This window comes from Mandrillus leucophaeus, unplaced genomic scaffold (genome assembly GCF_000951045.1).
Source record: "Mandrillus leucophaeus isolate KB7577 unplaced genomic scaffold, Mleu.le_1.0 Scaffold210, whole genome shotgun sequence".
Lineage (NCBI taxonomy): Eukaryota > Metazoa > Chordata > Mammalia > Primates > Cercopithecidae > Mandrillus > Mandrillus leucophaeus.
This window is the reverse complement of record NW_012102144.1, coordinates 1447600-1472861: the sequence shown is the minus strand read 5'-3', so window position 1 is coordinate 1472861 and position 25262 is coordinate 1447600. Positions and strand designations below refer to the sequence as shown.

General features: G+C 39.1%; 1 protein-coding gene and 1 long non-coding RNA gene across 3 annotated transcripts in view; one reads left to right on the top strand and one right to left on the bottom strand.

Moving 5' to 3' along the window:
• Positions 1–25262, top strand: part of ADAMTS9 (ADAM metallopeptidase with thrombospondin type 1 motif, 9) — a 185666-nt gene that overhangs the window by 101832 nt on the left and 58572 nt on the right. For both annotated transcript variants that reach the window (XM_011980349.1, XM_011980348.1), the window contains 2 exons: positions 1357–1518; positions 3903–4079. In XM_011980349.1, coding sequence (XP_011835739.1) covers positions 1357–1518; positions 3903–4079 — 339 coding nt within the window. The remainder of the gene's footprint in view (positions 1–1356; positions 1519–3902; positions 4080–25262) is intronic.
• Positions 8218–25262, bottom strand: part of LOC105539891 — a 29010-nt gene continuing 11965 nt past the window's right edge. The window contains exons 2-3 of the long non-coding RNA XR_001006117.1: positions 14802–15040; positions 8218–11485 (exon numbers count right to left, since the gene is read on the bottom strand). This is a non-coding gene — a long non-coding RNA (uncharacterized LOC105539891). The remainder of the gene's footprint in view (positions 11486–14801; positions 15041–25262) is intronic.

Here is a 25262-nt window from a genome sequence, read left to right as displayed (position 1 = left end):
AAAAAAAAAAAAAAAAGTTGGAAATGAATATTTTCAGATTTAGAGTAAGTATACCAGAATCCTCAAAGAATAAAGGTAACATTTTTATAACTTGAAAAATACCTAAATATTTTCTCAAGAGGAACTAATAAATCTATTATCTGGCTCTAAATTTAAAAATTAAACCCAATATAAAATGAAAGTGCAGGTACTGATTTAAAAACACTTATAATTTGACCATCATGGGCAGGGAAATTAACAGTGGTCCAGTTCAATAAGCAACAAAATGTATTCACATCTTGATACGGAAGAAGTTGACCAGCAAGAAGCAATGTTTGATCCAGCCTATTTTGAAATAACACTGATATGAGCTACAATTTGCTGGAAAACAAAAATCAGCCTTCAGAACCTGAAAGTAACAACACGCTTGCAAATGCAGTTTGAGTCTTGATAAATTGTGAGAAATACATTGCTTTGAGGACCAGATGGTTATTTTATAGGCAAACTGATTTTACAAGGGTCAGAGTAAAGGACACTAGCAAACATTTTGGGTTTAAAAAGATAAGGAAATTATGGAAAGAAGAAAACACTTCAGGTGTAAATAAATAAGTGAGCTATGAGAAGCTCATGTGGGAAATGAAATGAAATACACACAACACCATAACAAACCATGAAAGAGAGGGTGTTAGGCTGAAAGTGCGGCCAAAGAGAGGTTTGTCGTGATGAAATTCAATTAAGTTCATTGAGGAAGTAAAATATAAAATATTTTATAAAACAAGTCTTGCTACCATTAGCCACCGAAGTTCAGGCTGTTGTAAACAGAGAGAAAGGAACATTTTATCTGCTAGGAAGTGATGTCTAAATGACATTCCATGATGTTTTCCTGGAGTAATTGAATGAGTTCATACAGAAGCTTAATTTCAACAACTGGCAATTCATTAAGCATGTAATTTGACCTCTGTGTTGAAAGGGAAATCAAATATTGGTTCTAAATAGGCACTTGAAGTTTTGAAAAGAATTTTCAAATAAACTGTAGTGTCCATCGACACCTCTGTGCCTCTTAGAGATGCAGAGGGGAAAAAGACAGTAAGTGGCCTGCTTTGGAAGTCACATTAGGCATTTATGGAACCCCTGTGGAGGGCCTAAGGCATGCCAGAAGAGAAGACACATTTCTGCCCTCCAGGTGTGTCTACAGGATACGTACATGAAACAACCCCACAATGGGGAAGTTGTCAGGTTTTCCTGATTGCTTTTTGTCCTTCGTGGATGACTTGAAAGTGCTTTTCAGCACGTTTGTCTTAACCTTTCAACCAGCTGCTTTTGTGTCCCTAAGATGGAGATTGAGGTAAGAATTAACTTGTCAACTGATGTGTTTAGTGTTCCAGTACCTGTGCTGGCGGATCCCAGCGGCGTGTTGTTGTATGTCAGGACGAAAATGGATACACCGCAAACGACTGTGTGGAGAGAATAAAACCTGATGAGCAAAGAGCTTGTGAATCCGGCCCTTGTCCTCAGTGGGCTTATGGCAACTGGGGAGAGGTGAGAGTGAACTATCTATCTATAAACACAGAGGAATTGTGTTAACCAAACTGTATTTATCATTCAGATTTTATTTTAAGGAAGAAGAACTAGCTCTAATAGAAGCTTCTGGAGTGGCGATTAACTAGGAAACCTGTCTTCTTAAATTCTGGACTATTTTTAAGTGTTCCTATTACCACTAAGAGTTTGGGTACATAGGTGAGCAAAATTAGAAGAGAATACAGATAAATACTGGTTTAAGTTGTTTGTTCACCTCTGATGAATAAAAAGTAGATGCTTTTAAAGTGATTGAAAATATGTGTTAAACCGGTCCATGGAAGTCTTGCCCTCTTTCTTCTTCATAGTTTTGGGGTGTTTGTGTTATGCCCTGTTCCCATGGCATAATGTCTCCCAACCTTCCAAGTTCCTAATGAAGCCAGATTGAATAGGTGTTATAATTCTCATGAAAGATGATATGTTTTTATTGCGGAAGTGAGTAGTTAGCAGTGTATTCTCAAATATGGAATTCTTTAGCTACTACCTTTTCAGAGTTGCCTGTGATGACTGATAAGGGGCAATTTAGTACTGGAAGCTGAGGAAACCATGTCCTGTTCCCAGCTCTGGCTCTTAAAAGTTTTGTGACCTCAGCAAATAATGTAGTATCTTTGCCAAATATTTATATACTCATCTGTGAATAAGGATAATAATAGCACCAACCTCTTAGTATTTATGACCATTATATGAGGTAGTATCTATCAAATGCCTAGCACATAGCCTTTAATCAACTGATACTATAATAATAATTAATGTTAAGAATAATTATTAATAATATTGTGATTAAGTGGGGATTTGAGCCCATATTATACATAGGGCCTAGATGCTTATTGCTTTGTGTTTAATTAACTAAGAATATATCTCTCTATTCTTGAATCCACAGGGAGAGCACATATTTAAAGTTTATTGAGTTGTTCTGTCTTGACTATAACATTTATCAAATAAAACATGAGAAATAACACTTGGGAGGTGCCAGTGCCACGAGGGGGAAAAAGACAAATGAGATCGATGGGCATGTTAGTCCACACGCTTGGCTAAATGAAATCACGTGTCCACAGTTCATGGTTTCAGCCACATAACCTAGTAGTCATAGGCAGTCATAACGGGATTATTGTTGACTTTCATTGACAGTTATGTCATTCTGGAGAGCTTTGTTGAAGAGAAAGAAAAGGGAATGAGGCTTTGTGACTCATGTATTGTGGATTTCCCAAAACCTCCTCGAAAAGTTATGTCCTGTGGGGCCTGTGATTAAGCTTCTGTAATTGGATTCAAGCCAGGAGAGTACACGAACTTGCTGGGATGCTTTGCTGTCAGCACAGACCAGATCATTCCAAATTCTGTGGGAGATCTGGCCTTGACACAGCAGGGAAACCAAATGTCAGTGTTGCTGGATTTGAGCGCGGCAACACTGTCCAAGAAACACAACGTGTTCCTGCCTCAGAAGTTTAGATCTAGCCAGGAGTCAGAACCTTATCCAGTGTTCCCACCACACTGTTTATTCATCCAAGGGGAAAGTCATAGTTGTCCTCAGATTCAGAGATACAGTAAAATAGGTTAGCGTCATAAAGGGCTATGGAGACTGGAGTCAGAGAAGAGTCAAGGATTGGTGACAGCTTCTTGGAAGTTACCAGAAAATAGAACCGGTTAAGTCACTATCTCCTTTGTTTGGTATTGGGTAGTTTTTGTTTGTTTATTTTTGTTTTGGTTTGGTTTGGTATTTCTCAAAGAATCTTTGTTGGGAGGCCGAGGTGGGAGGAATCACGAGGTCAGGAGACCGAGACCATCCTGGCTGACACGGTGAAACCTTGTCTCTACTAAAAATACAAAAACTTAGCCGAGTGCGATGGCAGACGCCTGTAGTCCCAGCTACTTCGGAGGCTGAGACAGGAGAATCGCTTGAACCTGGGAGACAGAGGTTGCAGTGAGCCGAGATCATGCCACTGCACTCCAGCCTGGGTAACAGCAAGACTATGTTCAAAAAAAAAAAAAAAAAAAAAATCTTTGTTACTTGCTAACAGATTGGCCTTGATCGAGTTAATTAACCTCCCTTCACCTTACTTGCTTCATATATAAGATGGGACAAATAATTATACTCCTCTTGATTGGATAATATATGCAAAAGCCCTCAGTGCAAGTGAAGAGAAAGCACTTAATAACTAATACCTGCCATTAGGGGAGGAGAGCCTTGGTCTGTTTAACGTATCTCTATTGTAATTCACCTTGGTTCCATCTGTCAGAGGCTTACCTTGCCCAATGCCATAATTGAGTTTGGCTATGAAATTAGAGAGAAAAAAACTTTGTCATTGGCCTTTCAGACAAAATAACTGCAGCCTTCCTTTTCCTTCTTCCAGTGCACTAAGCTATGTGGTGGAGGCATAAGAACAAGACTGGTGGTCTGTCAGCGGTCCAACGGTGAACGGTTTCCAGATCTGAGCTGTGAAATTCTTGATAAACCTCCTGATCGTGAGCAGTGTAACACACATGCTTGTCCACACGACGCTGCATGGAGTACTGGCCCTTGGAGCTCGGTACGGCCCTAACTATTCATGTTTGTTAACCAAACTATCTAATTTCAAGGTATTCTGGGGCATTCCTCTGCGGCAGATAATTGTCACACTTACAAGGGCATCCCGGAAACTCTGCTATAAATAGTCTATTATTTTCTCCATATTGGCGCATAATAGAATTAACTTTTTATGATACTGCCAAAGTGACTTTACAGAATATGTGTACCTCATATAGGACCTGGTGCCAAGAAGTAGCTGCCTTTTCTTAGCCTAAATACACACACACACACACACACACACACACACACACACACAGTGATTTTAACAGACAACTCAATAGCACACATTCTTTCCTTTTCTAAGCTATAGTAGTTTTGACTTTTTAGGAAAGATACCTGCTTATTGAGGCCAAAGCAATTTTTCTTCAGTGACTGTAATTTGCCTGTGTGACTCAGGTACAGCTCTGAACATAATTTTTACAAAGGCTGTGCCCACAAAATAGACTAAAATCGTTTTGAAAATGCAAAAGACCAAAAATGGAACAAGTGACCTGGTGCCTTTCAGGGTGTCAGAAATGTTCTCTCTCTTGCAGAGAGACAGGAAGCCCATTTGGTACCATTTTTTGCTTTGGTCCTAGTCTTCCTTTGCTATCTGCTTAGCCAGCAGCTGACATGGTGAAACAGGTTTGCCACTGTAAATATGATGCAAACTTCAGGGGCAGCTCTTGGCAAACAGAAGGATCAGCTGTGTCAAAACTATACTTTGGCTGAGTTGTGCCCATAAGCTGTGGAGCTAGCTGTTAGGGCTGCTTCATGTAAATAGAGTAAAAATGGTCCTGTAAATACATTAATTGCACTGAAGCTGAATTAAGTATTATATTAAGTCATATCCAGAATGTTTTTTACCCAATATGGTTCTGAGAAGTCTTAACGATCCCTGAAACCAGCTAAAGAGCAGATTAAGTGAAGTGACATGGTTAATACCTGTTGACATTTCTAAGAGTTAAGGGTTCCAATGGCTGGGGTCATGTCTGCAGGTATAACACTAACTATATAATCAACATACTTCCTATTAAGTAGAAATCTAGAAGAATTTGGAGCATTATCTCCACTGGTACTATTTAGCTGGACTGTAAGTATTTTCTTCCAGAACTTAAGAAATGCCACTCTGAGTCAGAGAGCTCTGATCTGTTGTTACTCTAGTCAGTTCACTAGGAGCATTTTCCCTACAATAATGGCACCTTCCCCAGATGAACATTTCTGAAGATCAGAAATAACCTTAGAATGTCAGGAACATCTTCTGACATTCCCAACTTCCCTCATCTCCTATTATATATTATTTTTCGTGAAATTCCCTCTTGAGCTCATTATATTTTCACCAGTTCACTCGACCAACAGCAATACCAGTGCCAGAGTTATGTTTTAGAAAGTCTACTAGCTCTCCAAAAAGTAGTAGTTCATTAATTTTGACCAAAAACAAAATCTCTTAACCTTTAGGAAGAAACACACAAGCCTATTTATTGTATGTTCTTGTGGTTTGGTGAAAAAAAGAAATCTGCATTTCCCTTCCCAGACTCAATTCCATTGATCATCTCAGTTCCATTGATTATTCTATATTTACCTCTCCAGGAAGAATTATTTGGGAAAATGGGGAAAAACATCACTCTTAGAGAACTGTAAATTAATTTCCATGGTATTCTCTTCCTTAAACACTTTCTAAATACGCTAATTTTTTTTTTACACAGGATCACTACCCTCTCCTGCAGACATTTTAAGAGCATAAATATTTAAATTTTAAAACAGGAACTGCTAATTATTGTAACTGAAAACATAGGTTTATTTCATGTAGTTGTTCTCCTTGGGCCTGCACACAGTTTTCTGAAACAGAGGAAGAAAGAGAGAGAAAGAAATTATAATACTCTAGTATGCACAGAAGCAAGTGCATGCATTTTTAAATTCATTTTGCCACCTATATGATTTCAATGGTTTCTTTATAAAGTTATCATTATTCAAATATGTGTTTAAAAGCCTCTATAGTCTAAGAGCAAGGCCACTTCTGCAAGGCTTTTAATTGTGATTTTAAAAAATTAAATCAAAAGCATTTTCTTTAAATAGATATCTTTGTAATATATTACTTTTCTTAAATATACGAGTGAGAGGGCAGTCTTTCAGATTCTTACTGTAGAATTTTGATTTTGGTTGTAAGTTTATTTCTGTGGATGCTTTGGTGTAATATCTTAGTAATTCCAAATGTAAGCATACCTCAGTAATTGTGTTAATAGCCATAAGCCACTTCCATGGTGCTTCATCATTGTAACTGACGGTGAAACTAACAACAACAAAATGTATGTTGGAGGTGCTAACATGTTGCTTTCAACAGCAAGCAACTTAGATTTATCAGAGACCAAGGGTAGCAATTAGTCCTTCTGCCTGGTTGCTTTCTCTCTCCAAGTACTCCCATGCAGTAGATGATGTCAATAAGCAACTACTGCTATGTGAATTAGCCTTCTCCAAGGTCAAAATGGAGATAGCCTACTTCAACGCTTGTTACTAAAGAGCAGTATTTAGAAAAGAAACCCCAAATCACTATTAATATAGCTTCCAGCATCCCTAAAATGAAGCTTCTGTGAACCTAGGGTTTAAGTCCCCATCTTAGATCAGCCATTGGTTCTGGCTCAAGTCATTGCGGATTTAAGAATCATGATGGTGAGAAACATCCTCCAGAAATTCAACCTTTTCTATCCTCTTTAAAATGGGCCTTTGGACTCTTTTTTTTTTTTTTTGTTTTTGAAATAAGGTTCTTTTTTTGAGACGGAGTCTTGCTCTGTTGCCCAGGCTGGAGTGCAGTGGTGTGATCTCGGCTCACTGCAACCTCCTCCTCCCAGGTTCAAGCGATTCTCATGCCTCAGCCTCCCAAGTAACCAGGATTATAGGTGCCTACCACCACACCTGGCTAATTTTTGTATTTTTAGTAGAGACGGGGTTTCGCCATGTTGGCCAAGCTGGTTTCAAAGTCCTGAGTTCAGGTGGTCTGTCGCCTTGTCCTCACAAAGTTCTAAGATTACAGACACGAGCCACCATGCCCAGCCTGAAATAAGGTTCTTAAACTCACATGCCTTTCAGTCGACTCCTGCAGTCAGTCCCAGGACATTAAGGAGACAATGCATATGTCCTATGACTAGAGGAGTAAATTGTAAAGAGAGTTCTGTACCATCAAACCACAGCAGAAAGTAGGCTAAAAATCCAGAGCATTCTAGAGAAAGCTAACTCATATAGATAATCACAGATTAAAAGTCCGCTAGGTGATACCATATATCCAAGATGGGTCTTCAGCATTCCTTTGTGCGTTGTCCTGTCAACCTGCTTGCTGATCACCTTGGAAACTGTGCTTTTCCTTAGGAGAAATTGCTTGTTTGGGGTTTTCATGACAAACCTAAAAATGTTCTCTGAGCCTTGCTTTAGGTGCATTGGAATAATGCTTGTCGACCCAAATAATGAGAATTTATGAGCTCACGAAGGAATTGTGCTTTTGTTTCTGCCTGGCTAACTTATGAATTTGTGTCTACCTCATTTTCGTATTAAAGTTTGCAGCTTCTGTAGGTAGGAAGAGAAAATGTTTGATATCAGTATTTTATAACCTCACTGTTTCTCTCCCTAGAAGAAATAAAGATTGTAAATATCACTACCATATTTTCTAAACACAGTTTTAAGCAGCCACACCTAGAATTTTCTGAATATTTTGAGCAGTACAGATTTCTATGTGTTATATAATAAAGCATATTTATTTTTTCATGTTATTTAATTTTATATACAATGTTTAAAAAATCAGTGTTTATCAGCAGACTGTAAAGGCAAGTAGGCTCTGTGGGTTAGAAATGAATGTATATGTTTCTTTTGGTTTTAAAAAGATACATTTTAATTTTGTAAATTCCCTCCAACCTGTACAACCCCTCCCTCAAATCTGAGTAGCCAAGTATCTAGCTTTGTGTAATTAGACAGATTCAAGTATGTATTTTAAAGGGATACTTTAAAAACGTATTTCTGAGTTGGAAATGATGCTTAGATTTATAAACAAAAATATATGAGGCTTAACATTTTGTTGGGTATTTTTTCTTTTCTAATACTGTTGTCCTGAGTTATTGAGTCTCAACTATGAAATATGCATGCTCCATTTATTGAATTTGTAGATAATGACAAAATACAGCCAGAAGAGAAAAAAAGGTGATCGGAAGAAATGGTTCTGAACACATAAGAGACAGCTAGGTACAGGAAAAAGCAAACCTAATGTGCATAAATTTGATTACACTTTATTCTGTGTGTTCAGATAACTGTAAAAAGCTTACAGCATTTGTCAATTTTGTTATTTGTTCACTGCAATACATTTCAGAAAGCATTCCTTATTAAAGGAAAATAAAATACGACAGCAACTACCTTAGAAGTTTCAAGAAAGCCTACCCTTTTCAAAAAAATCTAAATCATAGAAATGACCCGGAGGCCTATTGAACCTCATCCCCCTCCTGAGCCTCCTTTTTGCAGTATAGGTTATTATGGTATTCATGGGTGAAAGGACCAAGGTAAGGAGGGTCCCTATATGAGTTAGACTTTATTTTTAATAAGGTGAGAAATAAGGTAACTTCTCCAAAGGAAACGAAGATAACAATAGCTAACGTTTGCTGTAACAAGCCAAATTAAGCAAATACACATCACATTAACCTGGTTTTAATCTATGAGGGAGGTGCTGTTAGAAACCCATTTGACTAGCAGATAATCTACTTCAGTGATAGGATCTCGTTGATAGGATACTGACTATTAATCTTGTTTTGGCAGAAAGAAACAACCTGTGTTCAGAATGAACTTTTAGGCTCCTGTTTATATTCTATAAAGGATATGCCTAAAACTCAAACTTCATTTAGCCTCAACATTATTTAACTAATTGTGACATTGTCTATTTTATTCTGGCAAAAGAAAATCCAAATTCATTCCTGTTATTGGTAAATTCCCATAACCAGGAATTACAAAAGCTTCAAACAACTGTTGTTTAGGGAATGGCAAAATATTCCTTTCTTTCATTTTACGGATACATTTTTAGCCAGATTAGGAGGATGACATCAAGATTTTGACTATAAGGAATATCACATTAAATGCATATGAATTTTTTATAAAATATGATATTTTTATTACAATGAAGACATGTTTAAACATATTCTAGCATCTTTAAAAAACAAGAGCCACATTATTTGGCTGTATCAGTATGGAGTATAAAAAATAAGATCGTTTTTTGTGGAACAAAGTGTTACGACATATGAATTTACAAAGTTTACCTTAGTTCTGTGTAGCACTCATCTCTAATGTGTTCAGAACAATCAAAATACTTGCCTGCATCTATTTCACTGGAGACAAAACTTAGGCTTTTAATAATCTTTTTCCAGTATTTACAGAGATTATATGCCTATGAAAGACTGATCCTGCCTTCTGATGCTATTTCGTGGTAGCTTGACAGATTCTATTTTCATGGATTTAAAAAGTCCATGGGTCGGGGGAGCAGGGTTAGGAGGGTTATTGGACTCTGAGGAGGAGTCCAGGTCCTCTCCCTCACTCCTGTTGTGGAGTTGCCCTTCTGGAATGGAAAGAAATAGAAACTTTGGAATGTGGAGTGGGAGGTAGAGGTTCAGTCCAAGCATAATTGGCTAGGAGGGAATCCTGGCGATTAGTGATGGCAGTTGAGGAAGATTTATTTTAATACCAGGGGTAGGTGGTTGGGGGAGGATAAAAAAAAAAAACTCTGGTCATTTCTTTAAAAAATAAAATAAAATAAAACAGGCATTCAATTTTCAACAAATGCTTTCTAAGTGCCTACTGTAGGCCAGGGACTGTTCTAGGTGCTAAGGATACAGCAGTGAACAAGTTAGAGCTCTTTGTTCTAAGGGAGCAAGAGAAATTTTAGTATTAAGTGAATACTAAACACATGTAATTAAAGAACTGATACTTTGGTTTTCCTGGCAGCTTCACCGTCACCATTAAAATAAAACTACAACTTGTTATTAGGGTAGGTACCTTCATGGATACTGATGACATTTATTCAGTAAGTATAAATTAGCAATTTTATCTTTGCTTTTAAATGTGCAACTGGCCAGTCATTTTAAGTGACAGATGCTGCCTGGCTGATGGCATGGAACTTTTAAAAACCTCCTATCAGAGAATATGCTTCCAATCACCATTCCATTAGAACCCAAATGTGAGTTCAGTGGTCTAAGAGCCAGGATGAGTGGAGAACCTAACCTTCAGCCTTCTCCCTACTGGGTTCTTGGCCTCCACACAAGGTGGAGAGTTGTGGTCTGAGGGTACTTTTTCCCTTTGTTATTTAATGGGTACCAATTAAAAGATGTGTAATGTGTGGATCTCCACACCATCTTCTTTGCTTGTTGCTGTTGTTTTCTCTAAAGTGGGATCATTGCCATGAATCGTTTTAATGACCATAACCTCTCTTTCCTGAAATTTATAAAATAGAAAATTGGCAGCCAAGGAAAGCATGTCCAGGGGTGGTATGGAAGATGACTCATGTAGGCTGAACCCAGAAATCCATCACTCTTAGCAAGATCTGCATCCCCTTTCTCCTATGAGAAAGAGCTTATGCCTTGGCCAAAAGAATCTAGTAGCTTTCTGCAGCGATGTAAATGTTCTCTCTTTTTGCCTTCCTTTAATGGAAGCCACTAGCCACATGTGGTTAAATACTGAGCACTTGAAACATGGTTAAGTGACAAGGAAACTGTATTTTTAATGTAATTTTAATTACTCTAAATAGCTACCTGTTGCTGGTGGCTACCATATTGGACAGGGCAACCTCAGGCAACAGGACATCTCTAACAATTAATAATAAACTAGCAAAGAGATCAATAAATTTATAAAAATAAATTGGGGAGAAAAACCCTATTCCACATGTAACGGGTCCCCCCATAAGATGCCCATGTATCCAGTGATTAGCATTCTCTTGCCTTTCTTGTGTTTCATGCCTTTGTTTTGGAAAACTTCAGTGGGTGTTCCCTGACAGCTGGGCATTCGAAAATGCAGAGGACAGTGAAAAGACGGCCTATCAGAACCAGGGGTCTTGAGAGTAGTAACTCCAGGGCTTCATTGTAAAAGCAGCTGTTAAAACAAACTCTCCTCTTGTGCATCTCAGAGTTCAAGTTCATCGTGGTCATAAGTTCAGTTAAGGAGAAAACATGTTTATGTGTTCAGTGGGTTGAAAGGGCAAGGCTTGATTGATGCTTTTTAGGAGAAGGCAAAAGTGGAAAACACCAGGTAGCCACCTTGTAGAAGCTTGAATTCCAAGAGATCATTCCCTCTTTGAAGCAAAAGTTTCAGGAAGGCAGCTTTTCATATTCATTGAACCCAGTAGGTGAAGGTTGAGCAGATTAGCTTTGCAGAGCTCTGTTTCAAAGACATATCAGAAGAAACCAAGTTGAGGCAATGTTCCTCCTCCATGACTGTAAATGTAGTCAATTAGTTTTGCAAAACTTAATGTCCACAGTGTTAAAAAAAAAAAAACAAACTCTTATTCATTCACATTTTTACTCTACACTGAGGGCCCCAAGAAATTTAAATTTCTGCAACAACATTGACTGCAAATTGACTGATAATTATCAGTTCTGTTTCTCAGTGGCCAGATAGAATGTTTTCCCCACCTTTAGGGCAACATCCTGAATTAAACTATAATCTGACAGATGGTCTGTTTTCAGAAGCACTGATTAATCTGTTATGTTCATTCTCAGGTTGTCTATGCACTAAAATGAGAAATAGTTCAGATGATTCTCCCTAAGCCATTTTCTTCTGAACTATCTCAGAAAGTGAATGAATTGATATCTTCAGTTATCCACAAAAGAGCAGTTTTTTTCCCACTTAATTTTTTACACAATGTATTTCCTCCCATAATTATAGGGAGGACTTTATTATTGTTATTATTATTATAACAGCTGCTTACATTTTGGAACATTTACTTTGAGCTTGGAATTATGCGAAACAATTCACCCACATTTGTCTAACTTAATCCTCTCTACTTGATGAAGTCAGCACCATCAGAGAAGTTGCTTAGTTGATCTCACTGCTCAGTAGTGGTCTCTAGGTCTCACTGCTGGGAAGTGGCTGAACTAGGATTTGAACTTAGGATTTTATGAATTTTAAGCTACTGGTTTAAGCCAAGATATAATCCCCTCATCTCATTGTTTAGTTGATGAAATGGTAAAATGTAACCTGAGTGGAAAGGGTATGTCTACAATGTAAGATTTTATGTTATCCCAGAGTGTAATTACTAATATTTGAAATGTTCCGAAATGAATTTGAGCCATTTACAAGTTTTGCTTTAGGGGATAAGCAAAGAAAATCGGGAATGAATATAAGAAAATTGTCTTAAACCAAGTAAAAGAGCAAGATTTGGGGTTTTCAGAAGATTTTAAGAAAAAAGCAACAACCAGTATTAAGCACATATTGGGTGCTATCTCTGGCATTTTTAATATAAATGGAATAACTTGAGGTAATAAATCTAAGTATTTAGTAGGTATATAGATAGTCAGGATGATAGATTTAATTAGAGCCAGTTAGGAGACTTTATAGATGTTCATGGTGATGAGTTTCCTTGCAGAAAGTAAGATGCTATAGCACTTACAAGTGAATTATGAAAAATGATAAAATTTACTAAAATGTAATCTCACCATAATAACTCTCTGGTTGAAATAAAGCATATTCAATGCATTGGAATGTCTTCCAAACTATTTATTGAGCTAAAATTAAGCTACAGGGACTGAACTCTTCTTTTAGCAATGCTAAGTATTGTTCATTCCCATTGGTAGGACAGTCAACCACCTTGAACCCTGTTCTTGCATCCTCTTCCTCTCATCACTCCTCATTCTCACAACTACCTCTGTATTCCTTAGTCCATGTGGCAGGTGAATAAAACAGTTATGTTTTGGGAACTTGGTAAAATGAACAGAGGGAAATATAACAGGGAAAAAGCAGACTGTGTTTGCTTCTTTTTTCTTTGCTAGGACAGAGGAAGAAATATAGACAGAGCCAACACATTTTCAGTGAAAAACCTGTCTCCCCAATCATTTATTTAATTGCCCCATACCTTAATTTCCTTCTGCCTAATGAAACCCACAGTTCAAACTGGGTGCCTTTCTCAAACTAGGCATACTATAAACAATGTTGAAATGAATGAATGAGCTCAGCTACTCAGGTGCTGAACTCCTTATCACATTAGCCCAGAAATAATGGAAGTAAAGAGCTAACTGGTAGAAGGGAATCATTAAAAAGAAAGACATAGGATTATTTAGTGCTGTTGTATTAATAATGATGATATCCTGACTTAGAGAGTCGTATGGTATTTATGTAAGAGTGTCCTCGATTTGAGGAAACAGAGTTTTAGAGATGATGGGATGTTATGTCTCTAAATTACTCTCAAATTGTTCAGGGAAAGACAAAATGATAATAGCATATAGAAAGAGATGGGAGGAGGAAATGTGGTGAAACGTTGGCAATTGGGGACTCAGGATGAGGAGATAAGGGAGATCTTTATGATGTTCTTGCAATCTTTCTGTAAGTTGGAAAATTTTCAACATAAGTTAATTTATAAAATTTCTTAACATAAATATATTCAGAGTGTGTATTTTCCTTCACGAGGAAATAAAGAGTAGATCTGGATTTATTTCACAACTTTAAAAATTCTAACACATTCTAGGAAGCTGTTTTTAATCTCAGATCTGCACTGTAATGTGATAAAAAAAAGGGAGCGGGGTGTGGCAGTCAGAGCTCAGCAGAAATAGAATCTTTCCTACTTTTTTATTGGCTTTTTCCCATGATTTCTCTTTCCTAAGCCTTCTCTCCTCCTCCCTCCTCCCTCCTCCCCATCCCACCCATGCAGCTAAACTGAAAGGCTTCTGGGAATGGTGCATGTTTTTGCTTCCCTTTTCCCAGGGGAATCTAGACTTTCATTGCATCTCTTCCTAGTAAATTCCAGTAAATATCTGGCCATATGCAGACTCCCCCTTGTTTTTAATCGACTGCTACCCAGTCCACATCCAGATTCCTTTGAAAATGAAAGCATTTTCCCAAAAATGTGTGCTGTTTGTTTTCCTTGAGATTAATAAAAGTCCCGCCTAGCCCACTCACCTATTCCTGCCTTGGTATGTGTCCTTTCTTGGTGAAATCATTATTTCCTTCTTTTTGGTTGTCTTTGAATCAGACATAACATATCCGAGACCCCTGCAGGGTACAGGGTCATGGACATGATGTCAGGGAGGAAGTGCTGTTCAGAAGAACGTGTTTGTTCATTGTAATTGGGATCTTCATTGTTGTGCATGGGAATTGATTTCACGTTGTACACGGCACGTTTTCTATAGATGGGGGCTTCCCAACCCTTTTAGCTGTAGCCCCTGACTTCGTTGAGTGGATGTTCAGCAGGCCCTTTACAACCCCCTTTCACAAAGAATCTCTGTGTGCCCTGACCTCACCAAGTCAATTTGAATCAATTCAGAACTTGCTGAAAGACTTTCTGAGAACTTTAGTATAATTCAATAGTTCTCAACTGGGAGGTGATTTTAGCCTCCAGTGGACATTTGGCAATGTCTGGAGACAGTTTTGGTTGTTACGATGGGTATGCAGGTGCTATGCGCATCTAGTGGGTAGAGGCCAGGAATGCTGCTTAATAGTCTACAATGCACAGCACAACCCCAACAACAAAGAATTGGCTTACCCCAAATCTGGAAATAGTGCCACCATTGAGACATTTGGAGCCTCATTCAAGAGTGAAAGTTGAAAGTCATAGTTGCAAGTCCCATAGCTATCTGAAAGCTCTTCTCTCTGGAGAGTTGAATTTCCCATAAAATGTAGGTGAGATTCCAGGGAGCCAACAAGGTCTGTCAAATCCAAGCAGGATTTTCAAGGATGAGCTGAAAATACGAGGTCTCAAACTTGTCTCACCACACCATGAATCTGCAAATCAACAAGCAGCATCACTCATTTTGGGGGGTGGGGGTGAGGGTTAAAAGAAGTGGCAGATATTGTAAGTGTTTACAGATGTGCCCAGCTGATCAATAGACATTCTGCATGGTAACTTTGACAAGAGTAATAAACTTCAAAAGAACAGCATAAATGTGGATGGGCATTTCTAAGAAACAAGGGTTATATCCTCATCATGTTCATTATGTTAGTATTATGTGATAGCATTGATAGTTCATATATAGAGATTCCTTTTTAGGTTTATGCTTCAAACAGAGCTTCCCATATCAGTGATATAATTTGAATATATGAATATGCCAGCAGTATCTAGGAATTGGTCCAACTTGAGCGTCAGAGTTGAGTATATAGTTTCTCTTTGAGGAACTCTTCTAGAAGTAGGATTAATTCTAGTGAGCATTCTACCTGAGAATTTCTGATTAGGGACTAAGATAAGACAGCAGTACATAAAGTGTTCCATGGAATGTGAATAGGTATGAAGCAGGATTTCCCAACCTTGGCACTATTGTCATTTGGGGCCAGATAATTTTTTGTTGTAGGGACTGTTTGGGACATTGTAGATGCTTATCAGCATCCTTGGCCGCTACCTACTGGATGCCAATAGCATACACCCTCAGTTGTGACAGTGAAAAATGTCTTCAGACATTGCCAAATGTTCCCTGGGAGGCAATATCACTCTTCCTTTTCTGCCAGGTAGTTCTATGAATTTGTCACAACAGAATTTCTCTTTCCATATTCCTATGGGCATTAGATGAGTAGAATCGTCAGCATTTCCCAGACATATATGATACCAAGTCCCTATTTGTTAAGTCAGAGAAGTCTGAGGTTATAAAATCATTCCCTTCCTCCTCTCAGGGAAGTGAAATCCTTATGTTGTAGAGATCACCAGGTTTTCACAGTCAGACGTTTCCACTTTATCTGGGTTTTTAAAAATCCCATCAGAGAAAACTATACTAGGGGATCACCTTTTCCAAATATGTGGCATTAACTTGACTTTCCTATACATGAACTTCTGGGGAAGCAATTTTCTACAGTTCTACCTCCTCGTGCCTCCTCTTTTCCACTCTGCAAATCTTTGCTTCTCTAGCAGATGGCAAATGCTATATATTTCCCAACCCCAACCCCCATGCCACACAAACACACTCAAAATGGCAGGCACAACTCTGAGACCAGAGGGTCAGAAAACATTTTAGATGATATGTTTTGGTCCCAGAAGGAAAATCAATCTCAATTCTTTTCCTTTAAAAAGGTCATTAACAATGGCCATAAACACTAATAGTGACTCCAAAGCTTTGAGACTGGAGATGAAATCTACTGATAGAGGAAAGGCAAAGAAAATAAACCCAAGACACTGTCATCAACCTCAGAAATTTTATGGTGGAACCTACATTCTAATGAAACATTGGATTTTCCCTGCAATGTTCAAACTTTATTTGATGGAAGACTACAGAAATGTTTATTAAAAAACAGACTTATGCACTGGTGCCCAATGTGGAGGAGATCTTGGTTTTCCATAAGGAAAGTGGATGCTGCCTTTCAGAATTAATTGGAACCTTAAATTACCAATTGGCTATGTGAAAAGCCCTTTAAAATTAGAAATTGAATTTTGACTTTTACCTAACTATAATCTTACCAGTAATTCTAGGCTATAAATTGAGCACATGCAAATGTTTTGCCTAGGAAAGAATCCCTAAAAAAATGAGAAATCTCGGCCAGGCGTGGTGACTCATGCTTGTAATTCCAGCACTTTGGGAAGCCCAAGGCGGGTGGTTGCTTGAGCCCAGGAGTTCGAGACCAGCCTTGACAACATGGTGAAATCCCATCTCTACCAAAAATACAAAAATTAGCCAGTCTCATAACCTGGTCTCTAAATAAATAAATAGATTAATATTTTAAATAAAATAAATTTTTTTAAAAAAACAGAAATTGCCCCTAAACAAAGACAGACCACCACCACCAAAAAGCTCACTGCTCTGAATGAATGACTTTCTCCACTTCAGTAGTTATCAACTGATGGACAATTAATTGTCTTACATTTCCTGACATGACACATAAATGCGCCCATTTGCAGTTGGCCAAATGGATTTGACTAGAAGTGGAAAAAAATAACAAAGGCCCTCATTTATTAAACATCTGATAGAGCCATGGCCTTGACCAGGCCCTTTGCATACATTATTGCCAATCTTCTTATAATCCTTGCAGAATAGGTCTTATGATGTCCATTGTGCAGATAGGACTTCTCTGAGATTCAGAGAAGTTAAGAAAGGTTCCCCATAATTATGCAATCAGTAATTATTGAATCCAGACCTGATGGACTCCAAAGCCCCATGTTTTTCCACTGCCTGTCTTGGGGAGCTTTCAAAACTTCTAGAAACATGAATTTTGGTTTGTGATGCATAAAAGAAACAAGCCTGAGTAGAAACCAGTTCAGCCTTCTTTTGCTTTGTAAAAGTCCCTGGGACTGAGTCCTTGGGATCTGAATGTTTCCCAAGAGTTTTCAGCCAGATTCCTGATTTTGTTTATTTTACTTATCACAAGTCAGAGATAGCTGAATATTTGCATTTCTGAATAGGACCTTTTTTTACATTTCACTTTGGTTTTGAATGGCTTTCAAAGAAACTCAAAAATTGGACTGGGTCACCCAGCAACCTCAGGCCAGAGCTTTGAAATAGATCAGTTTCCCCGGACTTTCACAGCATCCTAAAATGATGAGAATTAGTACATTTGTAAGGAAAGGTCCTACTGAGTTAAGAAAATTTGGTCTTTCTGGACATGGCCTGATCCTAATATTTGGGTAAAAAGTACTCTACGTAATAGGTAGACTTGGTGGGAACTGGCTGTAGAGAGTTTGCAGGAGAGTGACTATGATTTCATTCTATCAAATTCACTGTACAAAATCTTGGGTTCAGTGTTGGTTTTAGAGTCCTGAATATCCTATACTTTGAAAGCAAGCCTTTTTCTAAATGGAAGAAAACTTATAAAAAATTGATCAGGATCACTGAGAAGCATTGTTTTAGATCAGAAGAGTGAATCTTCAGTTTTATGCTTTTAGATGTTTCCAGCCAGAAGAAAGAAAATACCTGGCCTGGATGAAACCCATTTTTACGTATTGCATTTCATTGTATTCTGTTTTTCCTCTCTCTATATATATATGTATATATATACATTTTTCCACCCATCTGACAAAAATGTCGCTCTAAGATGACATCTTCAGGGAGGGGAAACAACATTATATGACGCTAAGGGTATGTGGTGGGATCAGTGGCTAAGAATGCACTGTCAATGTTTCTTGCATTTGCAGGGCAGTGTAGTATTCTGAGTTCCTAGCTTCTGCTTGTTTTACATGATATTCTCAGATAATTTTCCCTTTGGATGTCCCCTGTGCATTTAGTTCTGTAGATATGAGTTGAATATTAAACCACAGGAATATGTGGCTAGTTTTGGACTGAATGGATATAAGAAACAAGAGACAACAATCGTTATTTATTTGGTTCTAATAATAAACTGAGCATTGTGCAGAATGTTTACTTAATCTTTATTCTTGTGAGATAAGTGGTTCTAGGTTCTATTAGATATTATTTATTCACTTGTTTCATGAATTCATTTGTACATTCCATAAATGTTTGAGTGTTTTTTATAAACCAGGTACCATTCTAGGCATTTCAGATATAGGAGTGAAAAAAAACCAAAAAAACCTTTGAACTCATTATGCTTACATTCTACTGGGGGAGGGGAGACAAGCTACAAATCACAAACAAAACAAAAAAGTCAAATATATATCATGAAAAAGGATGGCAATTGCCATAGATAAAAATAAATTAGGGAAGGGGGATAGGAGGTAGTATGGGAGAGTAGGTGGGAATTAGATTAAATTAAATTAGAACTTAATTAAATTAATTTAAAGGCGGTTTAGGGAAGTCTCCATTACGAAAGTGACATTTGAGCAAAGATAGGGGAAAATACAAAAGCAAGCCATGTGAGTATCTGGGAGAGTATTACAGGTTAAGGCCTGAAAGCAAGAATACACCAGGCATCTCTTAGTGATAGCAAAGAAACTAGTGTGGCTAGAAGAGAGGGTATGAATGATAGGATAGAAAATTACAGATAAAACTGAGGGAGACGGACATGAAGGCAGACTGTTGGGCAAGGAGAGGAAGGAGGGTTAGCCTATTGGAAGAAGTTTTTGTTTTCACTTTGAGTGAGATAGGACGGGACTGGCAGTGAAAGGGTGGGTGGAGGCACTAAGTAGGAACATGAATTTGCTTTTAAAGGTTGACTCTGGCTTCTGAATTTAGCAGAGGGTACAGGAGGAACACAGATGGAAGTGGTAAGACCATTGTAGTAACTCAGATGAGAGAAAGCATTGCTCAGATGACAGTGGTCACAAGGGAAGTGGTAAGAAGTGGTAGGATTCAGAAGAATTTTTGAGATAGTGCCAAAGGATTAGCTGAGAGTTTGACTATGGGGTGCAAGAGTCAGAAAGGGGTCAAAATGACTCCCAAGTTTTATGGACTGGACAGGTGAAAGGATGGAGTTGCCACCAGTTAAAATGGGGAAGCCTACAGGAAGAACAGATTTGTGGAGGAAGATCAGGACTTCCATTTTGAACATGTTAAGTTTGAGATGTGTAGGCATCATCATTTCATATCTCTGTTAAACAGAATTGAATATAGATGCTTGCAGTGGTTAAGTATCTTGCAAAAAATAATAAAGAAAGATATCTCCAGTCAGACCAGGTCTGACTATCCTAACACTGTGTTCACAGCTACTACACCCTTCTGCCTCGATCTTTCGATTTCCATCTGAATACATCTCAGAGTAGTGTAGTAATCATTTGAATTTGCAGAAAACCATCGAACATAATTTTAGCCTTTGAAAATGCCAAGTCTTCCGTGTTGTGAGCCATTTACATTTTCTCTGGTTATTTCTTCTCATCCCATCCTTTCATAGTGGTAATTTTGAGCCTTTTTTTTTTTTTTTAACCAAAAGGAAGGCAGGAAAAGGAGACAAGAAAAGCCACAAAGGATTTGAATAATGCATATTGAGAGTGACTGTGTGCTGTCCAAACTCCCGATAGAGCAATGCTAAATTGGAGGATGAGCATCTAATTCGATAATGGTTAAAATGACCTTTATCCCTGCTGCTGAGATACATTTCTCTGGATACAGGCTCAGACACATGTGCACATCTTAGTTCTGGAGTTGGCATTAATATCCACCCACAAGTAAATTAATTACATAAGCTGCTCCCCAAAAAAATGTTATAAAATTTTCAGGATAGTCTAGCTGACATGCTGGCCTGTAAAGATGTTCCTTTCACATCGAGCTAACATAGGAAGAGCTAGACAGTCAGAGAAAGCAAGACTGGAGGAAGCAATGGAATGAACTGTGTCCCCGGTGTCTTTTAAATGACTTGTTGACACATAGATAGTTCTTTGGGATGAGGACAAGATCCAGGGGGCAGACATTGGTTAGGTACATGGATCGCTTCTCTACAGAAGCATTTCAGAGGGTGGCTGAAGCTTTCCAGCTCTGTCCCCTGACTGCTTTTGACAGTAGCATAAGTCATGTCAAGTGGGTCTGCCCCAGCACTGTCATCTCCTAGCAGACTGACATCTCCAGGTAGCCTTGAACTCTCCAGTCCAGGCCTTCAATCACAGTCCACCTTGAGAGTACCAAGAAACTTTGGTCACTGTTTCTACCAGTCATAGCTTTCCCACCAATTACTTAATCAGACACAACTTCACTCACCTCTGGAACAAATCTCTCACCCACTGCCCTCCCTGTCTTCCAGACGGCTTTCATAAATAATCCCATGGCAGGCACAGAGTGGGTCCTTGTATTATCTTCACCTCTTTCCTGAAAAATGTGAACATCATTATTCTGCTGATGTCAGGTTACAAATAATCATTTGCAGGGCAGTGTAGTAAACCTTAAAAAGGAAAAGAAGTCCTACAAAAACAGGCAATGTGTTTGGGAATGAGGAATCAACTGGGTAATGAAGCCCTGTTACCCCCATGAGGGGTAACACTGCCTGGTGACTATTGTCTTCAGTTCTCCAGGGTATCCCTGGATATAGCCACGATAGAATTCGCCAGGTGCTACATTTGTGGATTTCCTTGGTTTTTGTTCCTTTCTTGATGGGGAAACCAACTGTAAAATATTTCCACTCTTGCACAACAAAAAGAGCCCTAACTTGGGTTTCATAGCTTGCATAACTAATTTCATATACTGCTATATTTAATGTTGAAATTTATTTTCCCTTCTAATATGAAGTTGTTACATTGTGAGATCAAAGGTTGGGGAACTGGAGAGCCCTATCCCCCATATTCCTGGGGGCGATGGGGTGGGAGTAGAAGGTGTGAGCCCCTCGCTGTCTCCCTTTATTTGCCTGGCCCTGCCATCTCCCTTACAAAGCATATGCAGGGCCACCTACTTGGTTCTCATATTGACAGCAGCCTTCGACTGTGCTCCAAGAGTTGACATGTGAATCTTGCTTCCTTTTCTTAGACCTTTGTAGCATTGCAAAGGCTGGAGTGTTGGGGGGCAGTGGGGACGGGAGGATGGCCTAATGCCCCATCCGGCTGGGATGACCGTGACTCCCACATCCGCTTTCTTCCTTGGTGTTCCCTGCCAATCTCAGGCGCTCTCAGCTCCTTTTCATGGTAATAAGTGCCAGGGTGGTCCCAGACATAAACAGCCATCAGGCAGGCCTTGTCAACACTGGCTTAACGCCCTGAAGTCACAGCCCTTGTTTCCTGGTAAAGCTTTCTCTCCCTTCTTCCTCAATATTTTGGTTGTCGCTGCCACTGTTCAGAGCCATTCTCGTTTTGTGAGAAGCCTGTAAAACCTCCCCTAAGTGGGTTCATTGCCAATAAGGAGATACGTTTTTTGACAAAGGACTGTGACAACTCTCACAGCAGAGCAGGGCGTGGCAGGGAAGTGAGTGACTGTGGATTCCGTAATGGTTATCATTGACGCTGCTTCTGTGACTCAGGGCATTTAAAGAAATGGCATAACAAAAGACAAGGGAGAAACACAGGAGTTCTTGAGAAAAAATAAGTGTAAGCAGGGAATGATGGAGGAGAAAAGGGATGTGGCATTCAGATATAGCATCTTTCTTCTCCTTACTCTGGTGAGAAGAGACAATATTGATAAGTAATAGTCTCTAAGAGAGAAAGGGGCACCATGGAAGGAATCTTCAACATGTATGACTGCTCTGTGGATTGATTTCTCTGGGACCTTTGGAGAGAAAAGCACTTTGCCCATTTACGGGGATGAGATCTTGTCAAAGTCCTACCTTTACCTATCCATGCCTCTGTCAGAATGTTAGACTCCATTAGTTAACCAATATTTTTTTTAAAACTCACCTTTTAAACTTGGTGTTAAGAGATATTCTAAGAGTCCACTGAATAGAAATAATAGTAGTGATGATGCCAAAAAAAATGTACCATTTTTATGCCGTCTGGCTGAAACACAAAGAGCTTTGCGTGCATTATCTCATTTAATTGTAGCACAATGACATTGGGTACAGATACTACTATTCTTCCATCTTGCAGAGAATAAATCTGAGCTGAGAGAGGTGAAGTCACTTGCCCCTAGTGGCACCTTGGTAAAATGACAGGTAGGATTGCGGCCCAGGTCTGTCTGACTCTCAAACCTTTGCAACGTTTTAGAGCAAAATGAAGACATGCACCCTCCCCACCACCCCAGCTGCCATTTCCTGTGTTGGCAGCACCCAAGCACAGCCACCCCTTGGAATTTGCTCTTCACTGGTTGCTTTGGAACAAGAGGTTGTTACACTCTTGCTTGGGAATGAGAAAGAATCAGAGTGCGTGGTTAGCTCTGGTTTTTGAACAGTACCAGAATCTAGCCCCAGGCCTCCATTGCAACTGAAACCAAATAGCGTTCTGTACTAGGGACAGAAGCTTCTTCAGCCTGCATTTTCTCCTTCCCTGCTGTGTGACCTTGAGCACAACGTGTCTCCTTTTCTCTAGTCTTGAATTTGTAAAATAAATAGATGGACAGGATAATCTTTGAGATGCCCTGCAGATTGAACATTTGAGAGATTTTTCCTTGGTGAATTGCCAGGGGGCCAAAATTTACAACCTGCAGCCTTTGCTTCTTGACCATGTAAAGAGCATTCACCCATCAATGGAAACAGTAATTTACTATGTGGCATCTGGCAGGCCTCAAAGAGTTAATAAACCCTGAAAAATGGCCAAGAGAAAAGTAGTGTCGCTTCAGCCAAGGGGAAATGTGAATGTGGCCCTTTATTTATGGGATTGTATGTTTGCTTTTTGTAGTGTCTTTCTTCACAGGCACTAAAGGTGTTGTGAGAAAAGGTATTAAAGTCAGAACTATTAACATTGCATAGCTACTCTCTTCCTGGGAGACTGAGGAATCAGGCAACTCTAAAATAGTCTTAAGACACATTTCTTGAGGTCCTTGCTTTCTGTTGTTGCCATGGGTGTAAGTAGAGGTGAGCAACTGGTTGTCTTAACCAGGCCATTTTTCCAGTGTAGCTTAAGGATTAAAGTGGTTGGGGTGTGTGTGTGTTTCTTGCCCTGTCAACCAGATTGAAGTACAGTAGCACAGTCATAGCTCACTAACCCCAAACTCCTAGGCTAAATCAATGTTCCTACCTCAGTCACCCAAGCAGTTGGAACAATAGCCATGCACGATGCCCAGCTAATTTTTCTTTCTCTTTTTTTTTTGTTTGTTTTTTGTTTTTTGTTTTCTGTAGAGATGGGGTCTTGTCATATTGCCCAGGCTGGTCTCAAACTCCTGAGTTCAAGTGATCCTCCCACCTCTGCCTTCCAAAATTCTGGGATTAAAGTCATGAACCAGAGTGACCAGCCCATGCTGTATTTAAAGCCTAACTCTCCTCCTTCCTGGTGCTGTGACCCTGGGCAAGTGACATCACCTCTTTGACCCTCAGTCTCCTTATCGATATAAAAAAAATCCTAATAGCGCCTGAGCCACCAGTCTGCTGCTGGAATTAAATGAAAGAAGTCAATGTTCTTTAGCCCAGTATCCTGCACTTAATAAGAACACAATGAAAGGTAGCTAGTTTGATTTTCAGGAGTTCTGCTCAAACTGAAAGAGAGTACCCTTGGGGTGGCCTTTTTGAATCTAAATAACTTGTGCCAAATGAGTTCCCCGTTAGCACCGTGAGTCGGATTCCAGGTGGTTCTTTCTTTCCGACCTTTACAAAAACATGACATTTGCTTTATAGTACACCTCTGTGATGGCTATAGCTTTCATATGTTCGTTCATTTCCATAAATATTTGCTGACTGACTACAGTGTGGAAAGCAGCAAGTAAACATATGTGAGTTGCAGCTACTATCTTTTTTCCATGTGGTAAGCCCCACATGGTTTTCCAGGCCTTCCACTGAGCAACGTTTGAAACTTTGATCACTAAATCTATATCCTTGTGCTCATGGTCTTTCTTCAGTGGAACAATAGGTACAGGCTGGCATCTCCTTTGCTTCCCCCAACAGTGTGACGCCCAGGCAGTATTCACTTCATTTGCCACTATAATTGGCAAAGGCAGTCCTGAACCTTGGGCATACGCGTTGCATCCTTTCTGATGACATACTTTCCAGATGAGCTGTGATTTTATGTTTTGTTAAAGTTAAAATGAGAGTAGAATCAAGAAGAGCTTGTTGTTGTATGAAAAGATACAACTGAACATTTTTTAAATGAAGTGATTAAAATGTTACTCTCATACTCTGTAGACTCACAAAGGAAAGACCTTGAATAGTAATTCAGTCTCCTGTCTCAAAACACCTATCTGAGTGATGGTTAGCCATCTGTTGTCAAAAATCCTTAGATCAGAAGAGCCTTGACAACTTGGTAATAGGTTCTAATATATGACATTTCTCTTGGCCTTTCAGTGCTTGTTATTTCTCACCTGCTGTCAGCCAGTCCTGTGGTTGGAAATATGGACTAGTTGGTCAGTACCCCCATTTCATATTTCATGTATACAGATTTTCTCATCGATAAAGAACAATTGGAGATGGGAATCACCTAGATACATAGAACTGTGCCCAGACACTGTGCTAGGGCTGTCCCCCTGGCCCATCCATTAGTCCTTGCATAGCGGGCATCTGCCATAACTCAGGCAGTCCTGGTCCTCATTCAATTGCCTTCTAGTGGTTTTTTCTAAGCCCTTGCTTTTTCTTTTTTCTTTTC